We start from the raw sequence: 22,285 nt of genomic DNA on the forward strand, positions 1-22,285 counted from the left end.
TCTTCTCTTTTAAGTCATATATACTCTTGCTGATATGTATCAGTTTCTCTTTGCTTTGGATGATGTGTTCAACCAGAATAAATGTCTGTGAGATAGTAACATGCTATAATAACAAATGTACTCAAAAGTTTCCTTTTTCTTTTTGCCTTGTCTTCCTCTATAGAACCTCAGTCAGATGAAAGTACTGTCATATCCATAATATTGTTACACAGGTGTACAGTTGTTTCATAAAATTGAAGTGGAATTCACATTGATTTGCCTAATCATTGCGAAGGCTTATGGACAAGCTATTTTAATCCTTGTAGTATTTATTGTATCAGTTAGAAATAAATATTACTTCTTCTGGAGTTGTAAAAGAAAAGATCAATTTTAAATATGTTTGCCTAAGAAAGCCAGCAATTTGGGAAAATGATCTTAGGACTAGGACTTGTAAAGCATTTGAATTTAAGAGATATATGATCTACTTCCATTTTCATAGTTAATGACCTTCTATGTATCTTCAGCTAGCTTATCTGCAAAACATCAGAACTGCTAATATTCTACAATCCATAGTCAATAAAATGCTCAATAACTGAAATAATTATTATGCAATACTGGTGCTGATGCTTTAATTTTTATTTGGACGTGGAATTTCCCATTTCTCATGTTGTTATTTTGAGACATATTTTTAAGTATATATCAAGAACTACAGTTAGCTAACATTGACAACCTTTGGAAAAAGCGGAGGGCACATTTTTAAGGACAGCTTTTCTTTATACAAAATGCACCATGATAAAACAAGTTTTTTTCCCCACACAGATTATTTGTATATTTTCAGACAGTTTACACAGAAGGAAAAGTTGAACTAGCCCATACATCAGCCTTTGCTTCAGACATTTTTGACATGCAAGCAGATATGTTTTTATTCCAGGGCTTCTAAGGAAAAAAATGAGTAATGACAAAAAGCTGTGTGTCTTGTATACAAAAAGTGGACTGTGTTTATTCTGTCATTCTCAATAGATGTTAGGAAAAACAGAAGAGAACCGTTGCTCTGCCAGTTTCATTTTCATTTCAAGATTTCTATATTGGCCTACAAGGCACAAAACAATGTGCGCAATAATGTTGCTGTAATTGGTTTTATTCATGGCATCTATTATATTGTGACAGATTTACTGCTGTTTCCAGCTGCTGCTCCATTATTAATACTCCAGCTTTTACATTAATTCAATCAAAGGAACAATAATGTTGTTACTACCTCTTGATCCTTGTTTTTTACCTGCTTATTTTGCCAATCAGCATTTTCAGACAAGTTTTGACTGATTCTTTCTCCTGTGTGGCATATCTGTTCCTGTTTCATCCTATTTAGTTCTCACAGAGAAACTGATATTGGCATGTTCTTTTCGTTATTCACTTGGTGGCCCATTTTGGAATTTAATTAAATTATGAATGCACAAACCAGCACAAATATAATCTAATGAAATGGTAATGTAAAATCCTTAGAACTATTTTGCCAGAGTCACGGCATGAACTTCATATAAAGTAAGTGTATAACTGCATTCAGCTACCTTTTACCTAATTATTTTGTGCACAATAAAAGGGCGGCTCCGAAAGTAATGTCTCCTATGTTACTATGTTGGTCCATGAGGTCCGAAGTGTTTACTGGTGATATCTCAGTACAAGCTGAACCTTCCTGGCAATATTCCATTACATTTTGTGCCAGATGGCAGCAGAGGGGCACTCTGATACAACACTGTCTGACATGGAAGTGTAGATGAAACAGAGGTGTAAAAGTGAACTACTTTATGTGGAAAAAATTGCACCCATTGGCATTCATCAATGCTTGCTGAATGTTTATGGAGATCAAACAGCGAATGGTAGCATAGTGAGGTGCTGGATAGTGTGTTTCAGCAGTTGCAACAGTGAAATGAAAGGCCACATTCTTGACAGCCATGCATAACTGTCCTAGCTTAAAATGAAAAGTAGCTCTATATTTCCTCCACACAGATTGGTGGCTTACAACCAGTGAACTGTGTCTTCAATATGTTGGAAACAATGGTGGTATCATTGGAATATTGCACTTTTTGTTCCAGATAGTTCCCATAAATGCTCACGCAAGAAAAGAAAGAACATCATAGGCACGTTTGTTAGGGTATATTTAACCAATAAAAGGCTGGAGCTGACAGTTGCATGGATCATTACTGGTTACAAGACATTGTCACCACCATAAGCTGTAGTCAGAACATCAGATCATGAAGCGGTGGCATGAATTCCCCCATCAAATAAAAAGTTCAAGATGCAGTCCTCAATGAGTAAAGTGATGTGCACTGTATTCTGGGATAAGAGCGATCCTTCTGGATTTCTTGGGACATAGACCATCATCACTACATCAACTGCTACATCGCTATGCTGTCTAAGCTAAAGATTCAAACTTCCAGAGTCAGGCCAGAGAAGAAGACATGTCTTTTGCAACACAATAACATCAGGCTCCACAACAATTTAAAGACTGTGGAGTACACTGTAAGATAGTCTTGGCTGGAGTATTGTACCACATCCATTTTCTAGTTTAGATTTGGTGTCTTTTGACTTCTCTCTGTTCAGGATCATGACAGACTCTGTGGGCAACATTATCCTAGCATTAGTATCATCATAGAGTCTGTGAAGCAGTAGGTCATCTTCACAGGTGCAGATTTTTCAAGCACAGCATGCAGAGCTGTTTTCTGATGACAGTGCATGACTAATGGAAGTGACTATACTGAAAAAAAAAAACCTGTTTTCTAGCTGAGTATTTGCTCTATTCAGTAGTGTTATTGTGCTCTTTGCATTTCTTACAGTTTCTGATGAAAAAAAATGGAGGCATCACTTTTGGAGCAACCCATGTACATCCCATCTGTTCATTGATCATCCCTGCAAAACTCTATTTCTTGTCAGCTGTGTATATGAAAGTTATCAGTCTCAGAGCAAATACTTTTCTGAGATAACTCTGCGAGCAGATCTTCACATTGCCAATAAATCTTCCAGTGTGATGAAAAAGTCAACTACATTTTCAACAGCTATTATTTTACAGTATACTCAGAGCTCCATTTTGGACAGTACTTAAGGACTGAAAGGAGAGCAGTGTCCAGATACCTTCTCTAACACTGTGCCTTGGACATACCTTAACCTAAAGAAGTTCTAAATTACCTAGGTCTTTGAGCAGTTGTATTTGTTACATGACTCAAACCAGATTGTTTATTTATTTATTATTTGTTCAAACTAACAGCTTCAGTGTAAAAATAAAGACATTGTTCTTTCATATGTTTCACTTGACCAAATCATGTCTTTCCTAAACTGCTGCTGTTTCTGAACACAGAATCAGGTTTGTCATTTGTTGAACATTTTTATGTTCTGCAGCATAGTAATTTCACCACCCATAGCCCAGTTTTTTTTTTAATATATATCTTTAATACTCGATGAGTTTTTGAAGTCTTGTGAACTTGCCTAAAGACCTCTAGAAAAGAAATAACATCCTAGACAACTAAATATTGGGCAAGTTTTCCAGACTCAGTTTTCCTGAAAATGGGTGAAAATAGTGTGTATATGAAGACTCTGAGTCCTCTGCTAAAGTCACTACTCCTCTACAAAGCTATGTCTGGCTGAGCCAAATTAGTTTTAGAAGATTTTTAAAAAGAGATACAGTACTACTGTTGTATACTATGCCTCTTTTAGTCAAGCAGTTTTAAATAACTGGTTGCACGCATTTTCAACTGCTAAAAATCATGTAAATTAGTACATGAAATCCATATTTTTCATTTCATACAATGTTTTGCACCTGAAAGACCACTACCATATATCTTTCTCCTCCTCCAGTTGAAATTGTCACAACTAAATTGTGAATGTTAGGCTTCTTCCTCAGATTTCTTTGAAAATGACCTAATGTAAAATGTCACTATCACATCAATATTAGTACTTCTGAAAAATTAATGATTACAAATACTTAAATAAATAACTACCTCTAATTTTGAACACTGCTCATAGAATATTTGCCTTTATAACTTTTTAATTTTTTAAACCATAGTTTAATTGATTTACCATAGAGTTCACTGTAGGCATGACAAAACAAGAGCCTGGAAAACAGAATGCAGCTGGTTTCATTACTTTTCTATTTGTAAATTGTTTACTAATATAATTGAATATTGTAGTTTATTATTCTTATATTAAATTCTCTAGTGAATAATGTATGTGCTGCAGGCAGCTCATAGCTTGCAACTATTCACAGTATGCAATATGGTAGAAAAAGTCCCTGATCTTGTAGTAACACTCCCAATCTTTTCTTGAAAGGATCACACAATTTCATCAGTTTAGTTATGTAGCAACCAACCAAATCTAATTTTCAAGAGTCCTAACAAGTCTGTAAAAGAAATGAAAGTGAATAAATAAAAATTATATCAATAGGAAAAACACACACCTAATATTTCAGATGGGGAACGAGCAAGAAGACTAGTAACTTAAGAGGGACAAGAGAGTAGGAGAGAAGTCACAGGATTTACTTGTCATTAAAAGGCATAGTAATGGGCTGACAGAGCTCAACAAGTGCAAATTCTAGAATAATCCTAGGTCCCAGTAGAGTCTGGGAGCCAACCAGATGGCAGGCATGTCTAATTGCTGTCTTGTGCCATTTAAGTGGTGATTTCAGAGAAGATGAAGCCATCTTTTTTCAGAAGATCATAGTGTGGTAGGCACAATTGCAGTGAGGGAAGTTCCAGTAAGACTTTGTCATGGTTTTATGATTTTTGTTATCAGAATTCTGAATCATAGTACTATGTAAGGCACTGGGAGAGTTAAAGAGTTAATTGACTACTGAATTTCCAGGTACCTGATTCTCAGAAGAGAAGAACTACATACCCCAGAGGACTTTGCTTGTCTGCTTTCCACTCTGAAGGAAAGATAAAACTGCATGCAAGTCCCAAGACTGTCTCTTTCTTGCTGCTTGTCTTGAAAGTCTGTGCATCCTAGCTGTCTCACCTTCAGCTTTAGAGTAAGGTCTTTGGTTTTGGACACTCCCTCTCTCACACAAATTCTATTTGATTTTATTAGCTTCAATTCCAATTATTGTATTATATTGTGTCATTTTGCATTCCAGTATCTTATTTAGTAAATTAGCTTTCATCCTCAGATCGTTGCTACTGTTTTGCTTTTAGGCCCACCTCCCTACCTTTCCCTTTTCCCCCTTTACCAGGGTGTGGGTCTGTGGTTACTCCAGTCCATTAGTCACAGAACAAGGCTGAACTGGCCCATAAAGTGTTGACAGATATAAGGAAAAATAATCACTCTACAGGCAGTCAAGCACTGGTACAGATGGTTTTCCAAATATGTTCTGGGGACTTCTGTCTTAGAGATGTTTAGAACAGGTCTGGACATAGCCCTAAACAAACTAATTAAATTACTGTTAGCCCTTGCTCGAGGAGGAGGTTAGACCAGATGACTTTTAGAGGTCTCTTTCAGAATAAACTCTGCTGATATGATTCATGACTAATGTTGAGCTAGCATTAACACAGTGATGAAGTCTTCCCTCCTAATTTTGAAGATTCACAAATGAGTATGAGAAATCATGGAGTGTTGCATTCTTTTTCATTAAGCTTATAGCAGTACAGACTGTAAGATACTACAGTTGATGAACGACAACTCAATTACTATCAGCTCAACTTCCAGGGCTTGCCTGTTAATTATTGCTACCAGGATCTTGTTGCCAGCTAGAATTGTTTAGCAAATTAGTTCCTCTGTAGCAGTCATAATTGCAGTTAAAGACTACCCATGATAAGATTTGTCCTTGGCCAGAGTGGAACAAATACGAATACATATGCAAGTTGACCATCATCACATTCTAGGTGCTAGTGAAACACTGAATTCTAAGTGACCACAACTTCATTTACTTCTCCATTGATTCATCTCCTTTAGGTCATCAATTCCAAATTTAAAATGTAGAAGCATTTAAAAGTAGTAGTGTTTAGCTTTTACTAACAGTGTACAAAGTCAAAGCACACAAAATACAATAGAGAAATACAAATTCAATGTACTCTACTCCTCAGATTTGTGAAAGAAAATGTCTGATGAGGAGCAGGACAGGTTCTATTATTGTTTCATACAGCATGGGATATTTTGTTAGGTTGACTTCATACAGCTACCAGACTCCAACTAGGCTCTATCCCAACCCTTCTCCTCAACAGGACACTGTGTGAAAATAGATGGAAGATCTTGTAGGCTGAGATAAAGACAGGGGGAGCTCACCATTTTGGATTTTGCCCAGGATTGCCATCATGAGTAAAACAGGTATGACTTGGAGATTTATTTCCAATTAAAAATAGAGAAGGATGGTGAGAAACAAAACTAAGACACCTTTTTCCCTACCCACTTCATCCCAGGCTCATCTTCTTCATTCCAAACTCCTCTATATCTCCTCCCTCTCCCTCAAGTGGCACAAGAGTATGGGGAACAGGGTTTGTTTTCAGCCCCAGAGCTCATCTCTGTCTCTCCTTCCTCTTCACGTGTTTTTCCTCCTCAATTGAAGGTTCTCCACAGGCTGCAGTTCCTGCCAGAAACTTGCTCCTGTCTGGGATCTCCATGTGCTGCTGTTCAGTCCAATATCCTGATCCAGCTTGGGCTGTACATTGTCTGAAGCTTTCTTCTAGAGACATCCATTTGCTCCAGCATGGATTCCTCCAGTGTGGAAATCTGCTCCACTCTGGGCTTGCCATGGGCTGCTCTCCCCTGGGTGCTGCAGGGCTGCTCCTCACCCCTCTCCCCTCACACCTCCTTGCCATGTGCTGTGTGCCCTCCCCAGGTTGTCTCCATGCACCCTAGGGCAGCTGCTGTGCCCTGCCCTGCCCTGCACTGTGCTGGAGCAATTGGAGCCTGCTGGAATCACCTGTGATTGGTCATCATGACCAATTTTGCATTTCTGTGTAATTTTCTTATTTTTTATCTGGGACAGAAATTTTAATACTTCCTTTCTGAAGAGATTTCTTCATTTTTTGCATATCTTGTGGATAAATATGAATGCCTAGAAATGTTGTAAAAAACCTGTCAGTTAAGTTTTATGGTGTAATTAATTGATAAGCGTCTCCTGTAAATAAACAAATGTTCCTTCCAACCCCTGCAATTCTGTGATTCTGTGATTCATATGAATTATTACCCTCATTTTCAGGTTATTTCTGTTTCATGTCAGTCCTCAGTACAAGCTTTCAGGACAGAAATGAAGCTGAAAAAACCATCTCATGAGAAATATGTTCCTCTTAGTTCCTATGAAATTTTGTTTGTTTCTCTGATTGCACTTCTTGTGTGTGTCTGTGTGGGGCTGACTGTACTTTCATGGTTAACAATCAAGGAGTTAGAACAAGGTAAGTACCAACCTTCAACATTTTCAGGAGAATTTCAGTAGGGGTTCAAACTTTGAAGACAGTATCATTGTCGTCATAATTATATTTTAGAATCCATGCTATATTTTAATGCTTTTGTCTTGGCTTTTTGTTTATTTTATACTTCCTGTATATTGATATAAACAAATTAAGACAAGATGTAAGTGTCAAACATGTCTTGAAGCCTGATGAAATAAGAGAATTTTCACATCTTATACTTTAGGGGAATTCCTTAGAATTTAATCCCAACTGTAAGGCTTTGGTTATTCAGGCGTATTCTTCAAACAGTGAACAGAATATTGCAAACTGTGAATTTTTGCTTTGTCTCGATGTCTGTTGTTTGACTCTACAACACACTCATAATCTACTGAAGTCTCTGAAGAATTCTGAGATGCCCTACAATTCTTCGAATCCTTTTTTCTTAAAAAAAAAAAATAGAACTTTTTTTTTGTTTGTTTGTTTATGTATATATAGTTAGGAGAGAGATCCTGTAGTAAACAGTCAGCTGCTAGCATTATGTAAAGTTAATACAAAGTAATTATTAGTATCTACTCAATGCTCATAATGTGATAAAATCACACTACTGATGTTTGAAGTAAACTAAATTTAAAAAAACCTATATACAATGATTTTCAAATGGAATTGAGATTTTGGTTTGAATTTTTTTTAGACATTGTCAATGGTTTATGGGCTGGTTCGGCCTGGGTCCATGACAATTGGTGCAGGGGACCCACGGACCCACACCCTGGGAAAGGGGGAAAGGGAAAAGGGAGATGGGCCTAAAAACAAAACAGCAGCAAAGATCTGAGGAGGAAAGCTAATTTACTACATAAGAAATAGTACTGCAAAATAACACAATATAATACAATATAATTGGAATTGAAGATAATAAATCAAATAAAATGAGGGAGGGGGAGTGTCCAGTAAACTGAAGGCCTTGGCTAAACACTGAAGGCGAGACAGCTAGCGAGTGCCCGCTGCTGGGTTGATCCCCAAGGGAAAGAGAGCGTCTCATGACACAGTTTTTATCTTTCCCTCTGAGTGGAAAAATGTAAAAATACAAAGCAATGCAAAGTCCTCTGGGGTACGTAGTTCTTCTCTTCTGAGACAGGTATACCCAGAACTATCCAAGATCCATGGAACTGAAGCATTAACTCTTTAATTCTCAATGCACTACATGATGTTATGATGTGGAATACCAATAACAAAAGTCATAAAACCATGACACTTTTGTTAACTGTACACTGGTAAGCCCACACCAGGAATGTTGTGTCCTGTTCTGGGCTCCCCAGTACAAGAGAGATGTCGAGCTTCCCAGCTGTATTTCATTTAGAAAATGCATTAGCATCGGTTTCATGATGTATATATATTATTACTGAGACATTTTAAAAATTATATATGACAATTTACATACAAAGGGAAAAATGTTGTTTAGAAACATTTGTTTAAATAGGTATGCAGTTGTAAAGATATTTGGTCTTCAAAGAATCTCAAGGTAATGTACTGTTTCTGGTTGATATTAGGAAATTAGTGTCACTAGGTTATGCTTTCCACCAGAAGTTGTTTCTTATAGTATTTGTTATCTTCTTTTATATTTAAATTCTTTTTTTTTATGTTAATGCTTTTTATCATATTCTAAAAATACTTCTGGTAATGTAGCTGGTAATCAAAAAGTATTGTCTATCAGTCATGTTAATTCAGGTCTAGAAATTTCCAGTGTGATACACAGTGAGGAGGAATTTTTAATGTAGAACAAACTGTTTTATGCAGACCGCATATGTAGCAGCATATTAAAATTTTGTAGTAAGGACAACATTTAGTTTTGCCAGTATTTCCAATACGCAGAGGTAGGAAAGTTTAGGGGTCAAAAAGTAGTTCAGCTAGTCCAGCACAAGTTTTTTCTGTGCTGTCATCAGAAACATTGTACATTTGTATAAAAGGTGCACCACTTTAAATACAGAAAATACAAAGCAGTAATTCTTAACATTTTTAACACAGAACACACTAAAAACCACCTAATTCACTAACCATCATCCTTCCCATTTCTCTTTGTCCCTTATATTAGACATAGCTTCACATGCTACAGAAATTCACAGAATCAGAGAATTATTAAGCTTTGAAGGGATTTCTGGAGACAGCCTAATCCAACATCCTGTTCAAGTTGGGCTGCTTAGAGCTGAGGGCCCAGAACCACATGCAAACGGCTCTTGAATATCTCTCAAGGATATTCTATCATCTCCAGGCAACCTGTTCTATTGTTCAGATATCCCCACAGTAACACCACTGTCTAGTTTAACTGTTCGTACTGCAACTGGAAAGTTCAGCATTTAGTGTGAAGTTGAAAGTAACGAGAGTCAAGGACAAATTGTATTCAAAGTATGTTTTTACAGTTGGTATACTTTTGTCCAAAATGATCTGACACATTTAAAATCAGCACTTGACAAATATTTCTTTACACAAAGGAAAACAGGTAAAAATATTGTTTTAATGATCTGTATAGAATAAAATCTAATAAATTTCTGTATATTATTTTAAAACTAATATTGTATTATTTATAAATATTTAATTATATTTTTTATAATCTAGCTCAAACTGTTGGAAATAGTCATGGCTACATGGGAACATTTAAAATAATTTCTGGGACATCATTCGTTCCTGCTTTACAAGATAAATCATCAAGCGATTTCAAAATCCTTGCCTTTGATGTTGAACAGTTGGTAAGAACCTATAAATCTCTGGTAAACCAAGAGTATGTGATAGTTAGATTACTTCCCTAACAAGACCTGTTGATGATGCTTTTTTGCTTTCCCCAGAATGTGACATTTAGTATCTTAAACTTGATAAGAAATTGGTATCATCATAAAATCACTGAATTGCTACAGCTGGAAATGATCTCCAACTGACAACACTATTTCTGATACAAGCCGGGATGCCATTGGCTTTCTTGGTGACCTGAGCACAGTGCTGTCTCATTGCTGCCAACCAATATCCCCAGATCCATTATATTCTTTCTTTGTGAAAAATCAGTTATGCATCAAAAAAAGTGTGCAGATATGAGATACAGAGAGGGAAAATACACTGATATTAAACCATGAATGCAGCATACAACTGGGTGTATTTTTCATTATTTTATTGGTTAATGATTTCTCTTTTCTGTACAGATACAAGAAATTTTTCAAACAAGTGATCTAAGAAACATATTTGAGAGATGTGAAATCTTCCAGTTCAAGTAGGTAGAGTTAAATTTTACTTCTAAAATAAATGTCAAATGTCCTCATCTAGCTATTTCCCAAGGAGTGGCTACCAGTACCTGGCTTTTTAAGTGATCCTTTGGAACTTCCTATACTTTTCCTTTTAATTCTTGTCTTCCAAATCTTCTTTTTTAGACTCTTATATAACCATGCATTGCCCTTGACCAAGCAGAGCTAAGTTAAAACCAGCTCAGAAGGCTTTGCTATTTGAAAGAATTGCTAAATAATAATAGTTATTATTATAATAATTGCTAAATATATTAAATAATTGCTAAATAATAATAATAATAATATGACAGCTGTTCATAAAGTAATGCCTTATATTTTATTATGTTGGCAAGTGTCATCAAATTCAAATGTAAGCCGAACCTTCCCACCAGTGTTCTCTTCCATCTTGTTGCTGTGTGACAGCAGAAGGGGCAGTCTGACAGAACAGCATTTGTGGATGAAGCGAAGTTCTGTCATGAAATATCTCTATGCAGAAAAGAAATGGATCCTATGGACACTCATCAGTATCTGCTGAACATTTCTGGAGACCTAAAAGTAGATGTGTGCGCGGTGAGACACACATCTACTTTTAGGAGATTTTAGCAGTGGTGACAGCAACATGAATGACAGTAATGCAGATCTTTACAAGCACAGCCCATAGGCTCATATTCATCATTGCCAGAAATGCATAGCTCATGGTGATGAATATATTGAAAAATGATGTCTAATAGCTTCTATTTTGCTCTATCATCTAGTGTTATTGAGCTTTTTGTATGTGCGGTAGTTTCCATGCAAATAGAAATTTTTTTATACATATATATATGTAGTTAGTTAGGAGAGAGATCCAGTAGACAGTCAGCTCCTAGCATTATTTTGGAGGAATCTAAGTATTTCGCCAAAGTTTATTAGTTGTGCTACATTTACAAATTTCTGTTCTTGGCATCTAGAAGAAAGTTCAGGACAGAGATTTTCTGTTGGCATAAGCAGAGATAAATGGAAATATACTATTATGTCCCTATAATATAAGTGGTGGATCTGTCACTTGACACCATTTAATGCTGTATCTGTGAGTCCTAAGGAATCTATAATATAGGTAGAGTAAGACAGGTTTAATTTCATTTCTCAATATGCTATTCTCTTTGTTGTACTACAGAAGGCTATCTAACAAAAAGGTTTAATAAATGCAGTGAAATCTATGGTACTAATTCAATCTGCAATGTTCTTCATAAGGTCTTGTGTCTACACAGCAAATGTAATACTATATCCAATTTTTAAACAGTTCCAGAACATACTTCTATCCTATCCATAACATTAAACATTATAAGCTCAAGGGGAATAATATGTTTTTTGTTTGTTTGTTTGCTCATTTTTGCTACAGGAACTCTGAAGAAGGCAGTGAAAACTTCAAGTCATCTCAAACAGGGTAATTATATAGAACAATTTTTACTTACATGTGAGCAAGAGACAAGGGTTTTACTAATTTAGAAAATTATTGATTTGGACAATGAGTTGATAAAAATGTATCTTTAGGAGTTGTGTAAATATATCTGAAGAGCATATGCAGCATGATTTAATGCATATTTTTCCTTCAAAAATATCCTTCAGGATTAGAATAAAAGGAAGTATAATAGTTCATCGGGCTGTCAGCTTAGAAGGGAAAATGGTAAAGGTAAGGAAAGTGAGGTAGGTTAGGAACCAGAAAGAATGTGGAGGATATTGTTTTTTGCAAAAGCTGCTTAACCAAGAGTGCTGATTTCACTTGGTATTATCATATGTAACATGCTTTTTAAAAGCATGGCTATTAAAGAAAATTTAGATGGTGCAGTATGATAGGCAATCATAAAATGGGAAAGAATCAAGACACCAGAAAAACTGGAAGATATTGTGAAATGAATGATGAAACTAGTTGCAAGACCATATAGTTAAAGAAAAATGAACATTACAAGACAGCATATGATCTTAATAAACAATTTATCTGTAGAATATATGAGAAACGGTGAAAACCTTGTAAAAACCAGAACAGGACTCATCTGAATAAGAAACTTATTTACTTTAGGAGTGCCTGAGCACTGGCACCAGGTTGTCCAGGGAGATTAAACAGTTTCTCTTCATGATACTCAAAAGCCTTCTGGACTCTGTACTCTGGACTCTCTCCTACGTGGTTCTGCTTGAGCACATGGGTTGTACTAGGTGACCCAAAGAGGTCCCTTCTAAACTAACCATCCTATGATACCAATTGTTCTTTTTATGACTGTGATAAATTTACTTTCTGTAAAGACATAAAGTAGTTAAATATTTGGAGGAGCTAGTTCAGTTGAATGACCATGATGGAAAAAAATAATAATAATAAAAAGGATATTTGTGAGCTATGAATACAAGTATATTGAAAATGAGAAAATGAGAAGGAGATTTTATTCAATCAATCGAATGTGATAGTGAGGCCATAAACCAAATTAATTGAAAAATAGGCTATGATAACCTTATGAAGGATTTTAGAATACTAAGGGAAAGAAAAAGGCAGCACACATGGGCTTTTGCCTTTGTGAAGATAGATCCAGGTAGTATACTTTCATTTCTGCTTGTAAAAGTACAATTATCAGAATTTTTCACGAAGATAGAACCACGTCTGAGCTAGTTGCGCAAAACTCTAATTATAAACAAAGGAAAAAGATAGTTACTTTTAGTGTTTTCTCATCCAATAGATTTGGATGCCTTTTTAAAAGACCAATTATGCCAAAGAACAGCTTGTTTCCTTCCATCAACTGCAATGGAAATCTGGACATCTGTCTTCATTTTTTGCTTTGAAATAACATTTGTTCCTCACAAAATGATTTTCAAGTTGACTCTTCCCATTAAAGAGGTGCTTATCCCTTTGGGCAACCTCGTTATTATTTGACCTTTAAAACCGTTTTGAGTCACAGTGAAAGCAATAAAAGCTTTTGTTTACTCATCACAGCCTAGAGGTTATCAGAAACAAGAAATTAAAGATTTTTTCCTTACACTGCAAACTGTGCTCAATCCTGTGGTACAGCTGCAGGCCATATCAAAAAACACTGTTGAGACTGTTATATGTTGATACTATAAACACTTAAGAATAAAAGAAAAAACACACTTAAATTTAAGTAAATGGAAAAGATACATATCTTTAGCACGTGTCATTTTTTGACAATACTTCAGTCTAGCTATAAATATTGAATATTATGATAGTGTCTAGATGAAGTAGGACATGGCAAAGAAAAGATCTCTGGATAAAATTCAGGCCCAATAGAAGTTAAATACAGTACAACCACTGATTTCAAAATATCTGTGGTTACAGTCTTTATTAGTTACTTATGAGAATATTGGTAATAACATAGCAGATCCTTGTGAATATTGAATCCATAGAGGATGTTTGCTTTACAGTAGTGACCAGTTTGTGTTATATTTTTATATTGTGAACATTTCAAGGTTCACCATCAATATTTTAGACACTAAACTAGAAGACTTGTTCAGTAATGAATAAACCTAATTCTTAGTTTATTCCAATTTATTTTCATTGCAATAATTGATATCAGTGCTGTTGCTTTTTTCTCCTACAGTAGATATAAGAGTTGCAAGGGAAATAGGAACAGTTTCTCCAATGAAGTAAGCTACCTGACAATTAAAATCTTTTTCTTTTCATATAATGTTGTCCATCCATCACTTTACGATACTTTGAGTTTACAAGTGGAATCTTTGTAGTAATGAAACGTTGTCAAAATATTAGTAAGTCAAAGCACAGATCCATTATCTTGCTTAACTAATCACTTTCTGTTTTATATTGCTAGTGTTGTTGTGATCTTCAGCCTTTATCTTACTCAGCATGTAACAGCTGAGAAAATAAAAAATGAGTTACTTTCAGGAATCAATGCAAATACAACTGATCTTTCTCAGACCTTAAAGATTGATGTGAACAGCATACAAATCACAGGTAAAGCTAATGTAAATCCTTGAAAACTGCAGTTAATATGAATAACCATCAGAAGGATTTTTGTGCTTATGGGTGTTTTCCATTACTCAATCTCCATCAGCTCGTGAAAGAATCTTGTCAAATAGAAAGTGTGAATCAGTTTAGTGTATGTTCTCCATGGAAGTACAAAGTAGGGATTTCCCAGTCAAAACTACTCAATTGCATCTATTTTATGCAGCACAACTCTTCTAATTTAATTGGTCCTCAGATTAATGCAATTAAGGTCCTAATGTATTTCGTAAGTAGAAGTAACTATCAATTTGTTTTGCTCAAACAAGGAATCATTTATTAAAAAGATGTCAAAAAGAATAACAAACTAATACAGACTAATACAGAATCTTTCTTTTGACTGCAATAAACCTCAAAATAGGCCTTCACTAAGAATAATGATAACAGGGAATTTGAATCCTTTAAAGTGGAATTTAATTTGCTGACATTTGAAGACCTGATGGAGCTACTATGAAGTAGCTACTGATTGCTTAAGAAAAGTAGAACATTTGTTATTCAGCATTTCTTACTCTGTTCTACAAGGTGCATTTCTTGCTAAGTACTTCAGATATTCAAAGGCTAAATTCAGACTCTTGACATCTTCATTTCTTCTTACTATCTGCACCATGTTTAAGAAGTTGTTCTAAATAGCTGCACATCACTGTGGAAAGCAATTGCTCATTATACTTGAAAAATGCCACCAAAGGAAATTATGAAGAGATTTTTAAAAGGTTACAGATCTGTTGATGAATTTTGAAGTAATCAAACTTTTCTTGATATGCATCAACTAAATGCTTTTCTTCATGTGAGGCATCATCTGTGCACATTAGGAGTGCTGCAATAAAGTAATAACTGTAACTAATGATCACAAGCATACATTGCACTTTTGCTTCCAGAGTTTCAGTATGTTCTTCGAGACAAACTTTGTTTCTATTTCATATCGGGAATGAACTGTAACACTTAGGTGCGATTTTCTTGAAATCAGTTTCCATAGAGACTAAAAGTAACTTTGTGTCTTGCAAATAATTCCAGATTATTTTTAACTAATTTATCTGATCTAAATACTGTTTTATGATGCACATGCTCTGAAAAGCTCCCTGGTATAAAAGAGTCAAGACAGAGATTTCCCAGATAAAGACATTTTATGTGTAAGATAATGAACAGGAACTAAAGATAGAAAGGAATTTTCCTCCTTTGGAAGGTCAGAGTTTTAGAAAATAGTGTGAAATGATCAAAGGGAGGGAAGCAGGATACTGCTAGTGATTCAAAGAGAAACAGCTACAGCTTCTGAGGATTTTTTTTACCATTCTTTCTATTTTGTATAAAAATAGATACTGCATTATAACAAACTTGCTTTCTTTCAGTGGCTGCTGAAAATCCTACTACAATGCTGCCTTTAACTTCATCAGGTCAGTATCCTTCATAAAACAAACAACTTTTTGCATCTGTACAGCAGAAGAAACATAAGACTTCCTGTTCAGCTCTTATAGTTTTAAGATAGATGCCTTGACTGTACCTGAGACTTGACAGCTAGGGCTCAGTCAGTGATAGCAGCCCTTCATCATTTCTGATCATTTGTAATACCAAAGATCTAAAGTCTGTAAGAAAGCTGTAAGAACTTAATCTGAGAATCAAAACAAAAGTTGAATCTGTCAACCATCTGAGACATGAACTGACATTTTCATAGATTTGGACTGGTACATTCTAATACTATGCTTACTGATATAATGAACAATGTCTGTAGACTTTAGTTCTGCTATCGCTGGAAGACTTATAATTACAGGGAACAAGGCAGACACATCTCCTTGTCTCACAGGTTGACAAAGTAAAAACCCAACAAAAGTAAGCTGAAGATATGAGTAGTACAGTATGTCCTTTTTATTACTAGATACAGATACACTTATTACATACAAGTTACATACAAGTTGTCACACACAGGTTACCCAGGGCAGGGTACTGAATCAGGCACAATGTGCAATTAATGAGAAAAAGATACATGTGCTACTTATGTACCCATGAATATAGGAGCCAACTATTTACCAAAAGCTTAATTATAGTCATAACAATGAAAAATTTGTTAATTCTATTATAAGCCTATTAATGCTTATAGTCCAAAGCATACAGCTGCTATTCTTTATTCCCAGTGATACCATTCAAAACTGATAATACACAGATTTTCTCCTATCTATCACTTCCTCTGACATGCTATCTTTGGGTCTCTTTGACTCCTAAGATTAGTGTTGCTAGTTCATAGCAAGAATTAAATGAGAGTTAGGGGGAGCAAGGGAGAAGGGAGTACAGAGTTGCTGGCATCCTAAAATGGAATTAGAATAATATTTCTAGCATGGATTCCTTCCTTTTTCTTTCTTTTCTTTTCTTTTCTTTTCTTTTCTTTTCTTTTCTTTTCTTTTCTTTTCTTTTCTTTTCTTTTCTTTTCTTTTCTTTTCTTTTCTTTTCTTTTCTCTTCTCTTCTCTTCTCTTCTCTTCTCTTCTCTTCTCTTCTCTTCTCTTCTCTTCTCTTCTCTTCTCTTCTCTTCTCTTCTCTTCTCTTCTCTTCTCTTCTCTTCTCTTCTCTTCTCTTCTTTTCTTTTCTTTTCTTTTCTTTTCTTTTCTTTTCTTTTCTTTTCTTTTCTTTTCTTTTCTATTATAAGCCTATTATGCTTATAATTAAGGGTGGGGTGGGGTGCATTATATGCATAACCATATAATGCTTATAATTAGGGGTGGGGGCGGGAGGTTTGGGAGGAAGGTGGTTCTCCCTGAGGCAATAGAATCATAGATTATCTTGAGTTGGAAGAAACTCACAGGAATCAGAGATTCCAACTCCCAAATGCAGTTATTTTTATATCTTTGCTAACACTGTCAGCTTTCTTAATTCTTTCTTTCTCAGTCCCAAGCCCACGTTTTACCATACCATATAACATGGTACGTTATATCTATTGGAACTTGGGTTTACTCTCTCTCTGTTAACCCTAAAACCTATTTTATCTACCTTGCATGTTCTGTTAGTGAAATTGCTCAGTAATTGACCAGGTGAGTAATTGACCAGGTTCTTATATTCCAGTGACTCTGTCAATGACCTATGTCTTTGCTTTTATGGCTTTTGTCATCAATAAATATGTGCACATTTGGGTTAACACCTGTAACAACCCTGTTTTTTTTAATCAACCTTCAAGATTTGTTTTATTGAACAGCCTGCTCATGCATGCATACATTAAAGCTATCTCCTCCCATAATAATGATACATTAAGTGATCAAGAAGCATTTTAGGTAGGTATGTATATCTGTAATACTTCAAAAACTACTGCGAGGCTATGAGTGATGTCCTCTGCTGAATGCAGTTATGAGAAAACAGTCCATTCAGGTGCACCCTCCCTGCACCTTCTGCTGTTCTCTCCTCTGCCTTTGAACTGTGCCTTCAGATTTGCTGCAATAAAATGGTCCTGAATGGCCCCTAATCCATTCACTACAAAATGACTTAGCTTAATAGTGCTTGCTATACCAGCATGATTTGATAGAAAATTAGTAGCATGTTTCTGCTCTAGTAGGTTTGGAAGAGTAGGAACATCTAACAAAAGTTAACTGTCTCTGATGCCAGTGATCAGCAACTACCACCAGCAAAAGTGATAGATAATAGACTATAAAGAAGACTTCACTACATTTCCCACTTTATTCCTTCTAGCCTGTCATCTCATAAAACTGAAAGGGTCCATTGACTGTAATGACAAATGTCTATATAAGTAAAAAAAAATACATAGGCATGCTAATACAAATTTAAAGAGGAAAAAAGGAGAAAGTATTAACCAAAAATATCCAGAGAAATCCTCAATAAGAGGAAGACTGTTATTTAAAAAATTATTTGTGGGAAGATATTTGGAACAATCATAAGAAAATATGAAGCAGAATATTTTCCAATTTACTATCACTAATGCAGGTCTGCTCTAGTAGCTAGATTATTTGTAAATATGTATTAACATATATTTGTAAATATGCCAATATGTGAATATGCAAATACTGCACAGATTTGTGTGTTCTTATATTGTGAACAGTGATTTATTGAACAATGTTATTTATATGAAAAAATAACTTTTGTATTTAGTAGTAATACTGAAGTTCTCATAACTTGTCATTTTTTCAGCAGGTCCTGTGAGTTTAACCACAAGTTCTCTGACATCACCTCCAGGTCAGAACAGAGAAGGGAAAGAAAAGATGAGGAATCATTACTGTTATTTTAATAATTTTTTGAAGCATTTTGAAGTTATTGAAAATGCAGAAGATAAAGTATACAAGAATATAATTTACAATCAATTTGGTTTCATATTATTTTTCTTAAATTTATTTTGCCATTTGACAATTGGGTTCAAAGCAATTTAACTACAGTTACAATACCATTACCTGAGCTGTGATTTTCAGATACAGTAAATAATACATATCTCATAAAGCAGATTAGCAGCTTCTTATTAGTTCCTAAACAACTACTTGTAGGGTGCGTTCAGAGAACAAGAAGTAAAATTCTAACCCAGGGTTGTGTTTGTGCAGGTTCAGAATCACTCACCACAAGCAGGGCTGCAACAACTTCAGGTAAGTAACTTCATATGTGAAAAACTAGGGCAGTTTTGTGAAATAGTCTGAGATTTTAGGATTATGCTGTTTCTGTACATCATGTTTTCATATTAGTTTTTGCATCCCATTCCTGCAAGTACACAATATGCAGGTTTACCTTTTATTCAACTAGAGTAATCTCTTCAAGGAGACCACATTCTGGAAAATGCTTTGTGTTACACGCATGCTGGTATATATATACTGATACTTGTACTGACTATTCATTTTTGCCATATATTATTCTTAGATTTTTGAGGAAATACATAAATGAAAACAAACTGGATGGAAAGCCAAACCCTGTTTGAATTGCTGAAAACTTCCTCTAATCTCATAAAATTGAGAAATATAAATGACATTTATAAGCATTTTTAAATGGGTCTAATTTATTTACTGTCATTTCAAATTTGACTACAGCAATCATATCATAATTAAGGGTAATTCACTGTTTCAAAAAGAAGTCAAAATGCTTCACTAGGAAATGTTAATTTATTTATATCCAGTAGATGGCAATCCTGTTTAGTTTTATGAGTTGAAGAATTAATCTTGAATGGATTATGTCATACGTAAACAGTGTTTTCTTCTGTACTGGGCTTGTGCATAGCATATTCCTAGACTATTGGTAGGATTTTTTTTCTCTGTCTACAATGCAGACTCATCTTTACTCATCCATGACAATTATTGACACTGTTGCCTCCATCACTTGACATGTACTTTTGGTTTGATTCATCTACCAACTGGATGCAAAATGGCAGCTCTTTTGCTTTACACTCTCTGCGCCACTAACACTTGAAAGTTTTTTATTTGTATATCAGTTTGAAACATTATTATACATCAAAAACATTTCAGTCCTTGACACTTATGCATAAACATATTATAAGTGCAGTTACTTAATCAGATTACAAAGAAATAATGAATTTGAAAATGTATTTAGTATATTGCATAAAATAGTTTATTTGAGTAAAGGAAGAAGATGGGAATTCATGGAAATTTTTGTTCTAGCCCTGCAAATATGCCATTTCTCAGACCATTATCCACTCTGTGTTAAACGTACCATTTTAGTATGTGATATTTCATTTCTGGCTTCTAAAAATGCAGTTTTTTGAAACACAATAGAGTGGTTGGCTTGATTTGTGCTAGAGAAGCCAAAGGTAAGTCAATTTTCCATTGCAGTAAAACTGCACTGCTACTTTACTATTATTGCTGTTTTCTTTTCTATTTCAGTTGAGTGCTTGCCGCTTGCTGAAGTTTGTGATGATGGAGTAACCTGCATTAGAAAGGATTTATTTTGTGATGGAATCTTGGACTGTCCAGATGGTTCAGATGAATCTGAAAAAAGATGTGGTAAGAATGCAAATCTATTTAAAGCAGCATCTCTGAGCGTACTTAAACCCCCCAGTACTTTTTTAAGTACTTAATAAACAATAAGCTGCATAATGGAGTCCAAATTAACTCTACTAAAAATAATAACAACTTCTAAGTGTTGTAATATTTATCTTGTAAATGCAAACAATTTTATTTAAGATTTTAATTAATAAATAATATGCTCAATAAACAAGAATGAAATATTGCAAGGCATCTACATTAATATCAAATGACGTAGAAGACCTTTAATATACGCAATACTAGCTATAAATAAATATAATAGAAAATCTAAGACAATGTCAGAATTTCATGTGAAGTTGTGTGCTAGTGATATCAAATATGCTATTTCCAAAAACAAATGTTAAATCACATTATCCAGTACCAGAAGCTAGTTACTGTCATATTCAGTGTCAGAAGAGAGGTTTATCTTTTGTTTCCATCCTTAAATATATCATCATAAAGAATGCTACAAATATATTTTCACAATATACTACATGTATTCTGTTTCAGTGATATTGTATCTCACTATACTTTATCATAAAGAAAATGTATTCCCCTTGCTAATCTGTCACTAGATAATTGATTTTGGCTTTGTGCATAGAAAAGTTAAGCAAGAGCTAAGCTGATATGCCAGATTTCGTCATAAAATTTCTTCAGTAACATTAGCTGTAAAACATTTGTTTGGCTTTTCCTGGTAAAATCTCCTATGCTTCAACTAAAAGTGTACTCTTTAAACTAAAGCTATCCTGAATTTACTTTTTATTTAGATTTGTTTGTATTATTTTAATGTATTTTTATGAAAATTATAAAGTAAATTAAAAGATAGTTGACATTTGCCTTTTGAGAAAAGATTAGACACAGATAAGGATAGTTTAAAACTGTTCACACTGAATGGAGAGGAATTTTTTTTCATTTTAGAAGCAACAAATTTAGATCAAGGCTACCCTGTTTAAAGTTTTGGTACTGTTCTATCAGAAAAATTGTGTTCTGTGAGTCTCTATCTCATATGAAGGGGCACCAACTCTCTCTTACTCCCACATCCTCAAGCTTAGATGGTGTGGTGGGGGTGTCCTGTGGCAGCTTTTTGCAGGCAGAAATGTCAAGTGTGACTCTCATCATGGCAGGAATTCTAACTTGTTTTGTTAGCCACCTATTTATATCTTTTTACACTGAGTTCTAGGAAATGGGACTGGTACAAAAATATTTAAGTTGCTGGCACCACAGTGAGAAATGTAAGATGGTGATTTGTAGTATGTCCAGAGATGGGCAACAAACCTGAATGGTCTGTAGCACAGTTCTTACAGAGAGAGGCTGAGGGATCTGGGATTGTTTAGTCTGGAGAAGACTCAGGGGAGACCTTATCAGTCACTAAAACACCCCAAAAGGAGGGGTAGCAGAGTGAGATTTGACCTCTTCTCCCAGGTAACAGCAATATGATGACAGGGAATAGTCTCAAGTTGCACCAGGAGAGGTTCAGAAAGGGTATTAGGAAAAGTTTATTGTCCAAAATAGTGGTAGTGCAGTGCAGCAGGCTGCCCAGGGAAGTGGTGAAGTCAGCAGGCATTAGTGGTGGTAGGCAGACAGTTGGACTAGGTAATCTCAGAGGTCTTTTCCAACCTTTGTGATTCTATGATGTGAACATTTGGGCAGACATCTCTAGGTGTCCCTGCTTGAGCAGGGTTTTGGACAAGGTTCATCCATCCAATCTCATCTAATCTATAATTTTGTTAAAATCA

General features: G+C 35.0%; 1 protein-coding gene across 6 annotated transcripts in view; it reads left to right on the top strand.

Annotated features, from left to right (window-relative positions):
- Positions 1-7,172: 7,172 nt before the first annotated feature.
- The window catches only part of TMPRSS15 (transmembrane serine protease 15), a 65,010-nt gene continuing 49,897 nt past the window's right edge, over positions 7,173-22,285 (top strand). The window contains exons 1-9 of one of the 6 annotated variants that reach the window (XM_065741839.1): positions 7,173-7,352; positions 9,957-10,087; positions 10,532-10,599; positions 11,988-12,032; positions 14,416-14,558; positions 15,950-15,994; positions 18,724-18,768; positions 19,125-19,166; positions 20,409-20,528. In XM_065741839.1, the coding sequence (XP_065597911.1) occupies positions 7,208-7,352; positions 9,957-10,087; positions 10,532-10,599; positions 11,988-12,032; positions 14,416-14,558; positions 15,950-15,994; positions 18,724-18,768; positions 19,125-19,166; positions 20,409-20,528 (784 nt within the window). In that variant the 5' untranslated portion in view covers positions 7,173-7,207. Of the gene's footprint in view, positions 7,353-9,956; positions 10,088-10,531; positions 10,600-11,987; positions 12,033-14,415; positions 14,559-15,949; positions 15,995-18,723; positions 18,769-19,124; positions 19,167-20,408; positions 20,529-22,285 lie in introns of those variants that run through there. The other 5 variants (XM_065741834.1, XM_065741835.1, XM_065741836.1 and 2 more) reach the window with 5 other exon arrangements.

The sequence above is a fragment of the Cyrtonyx montezumae genome, unplaced genomic scaffold, assembly GCF_038088225.1.
Source record: "Cyrtonyx montezumae isolate F1298 unplaced genomic scaffold, pur_monq_1.0 scaffold_3, whole genome shotgun sequence".
Taxonomy (NCBI): domain Eukaryota; kingdom Metazoa; phylum Chordata; class Aves; order Galliformes; family Odontophoridae; genus Cyrtonyx; species Cyrtonyx montezumae.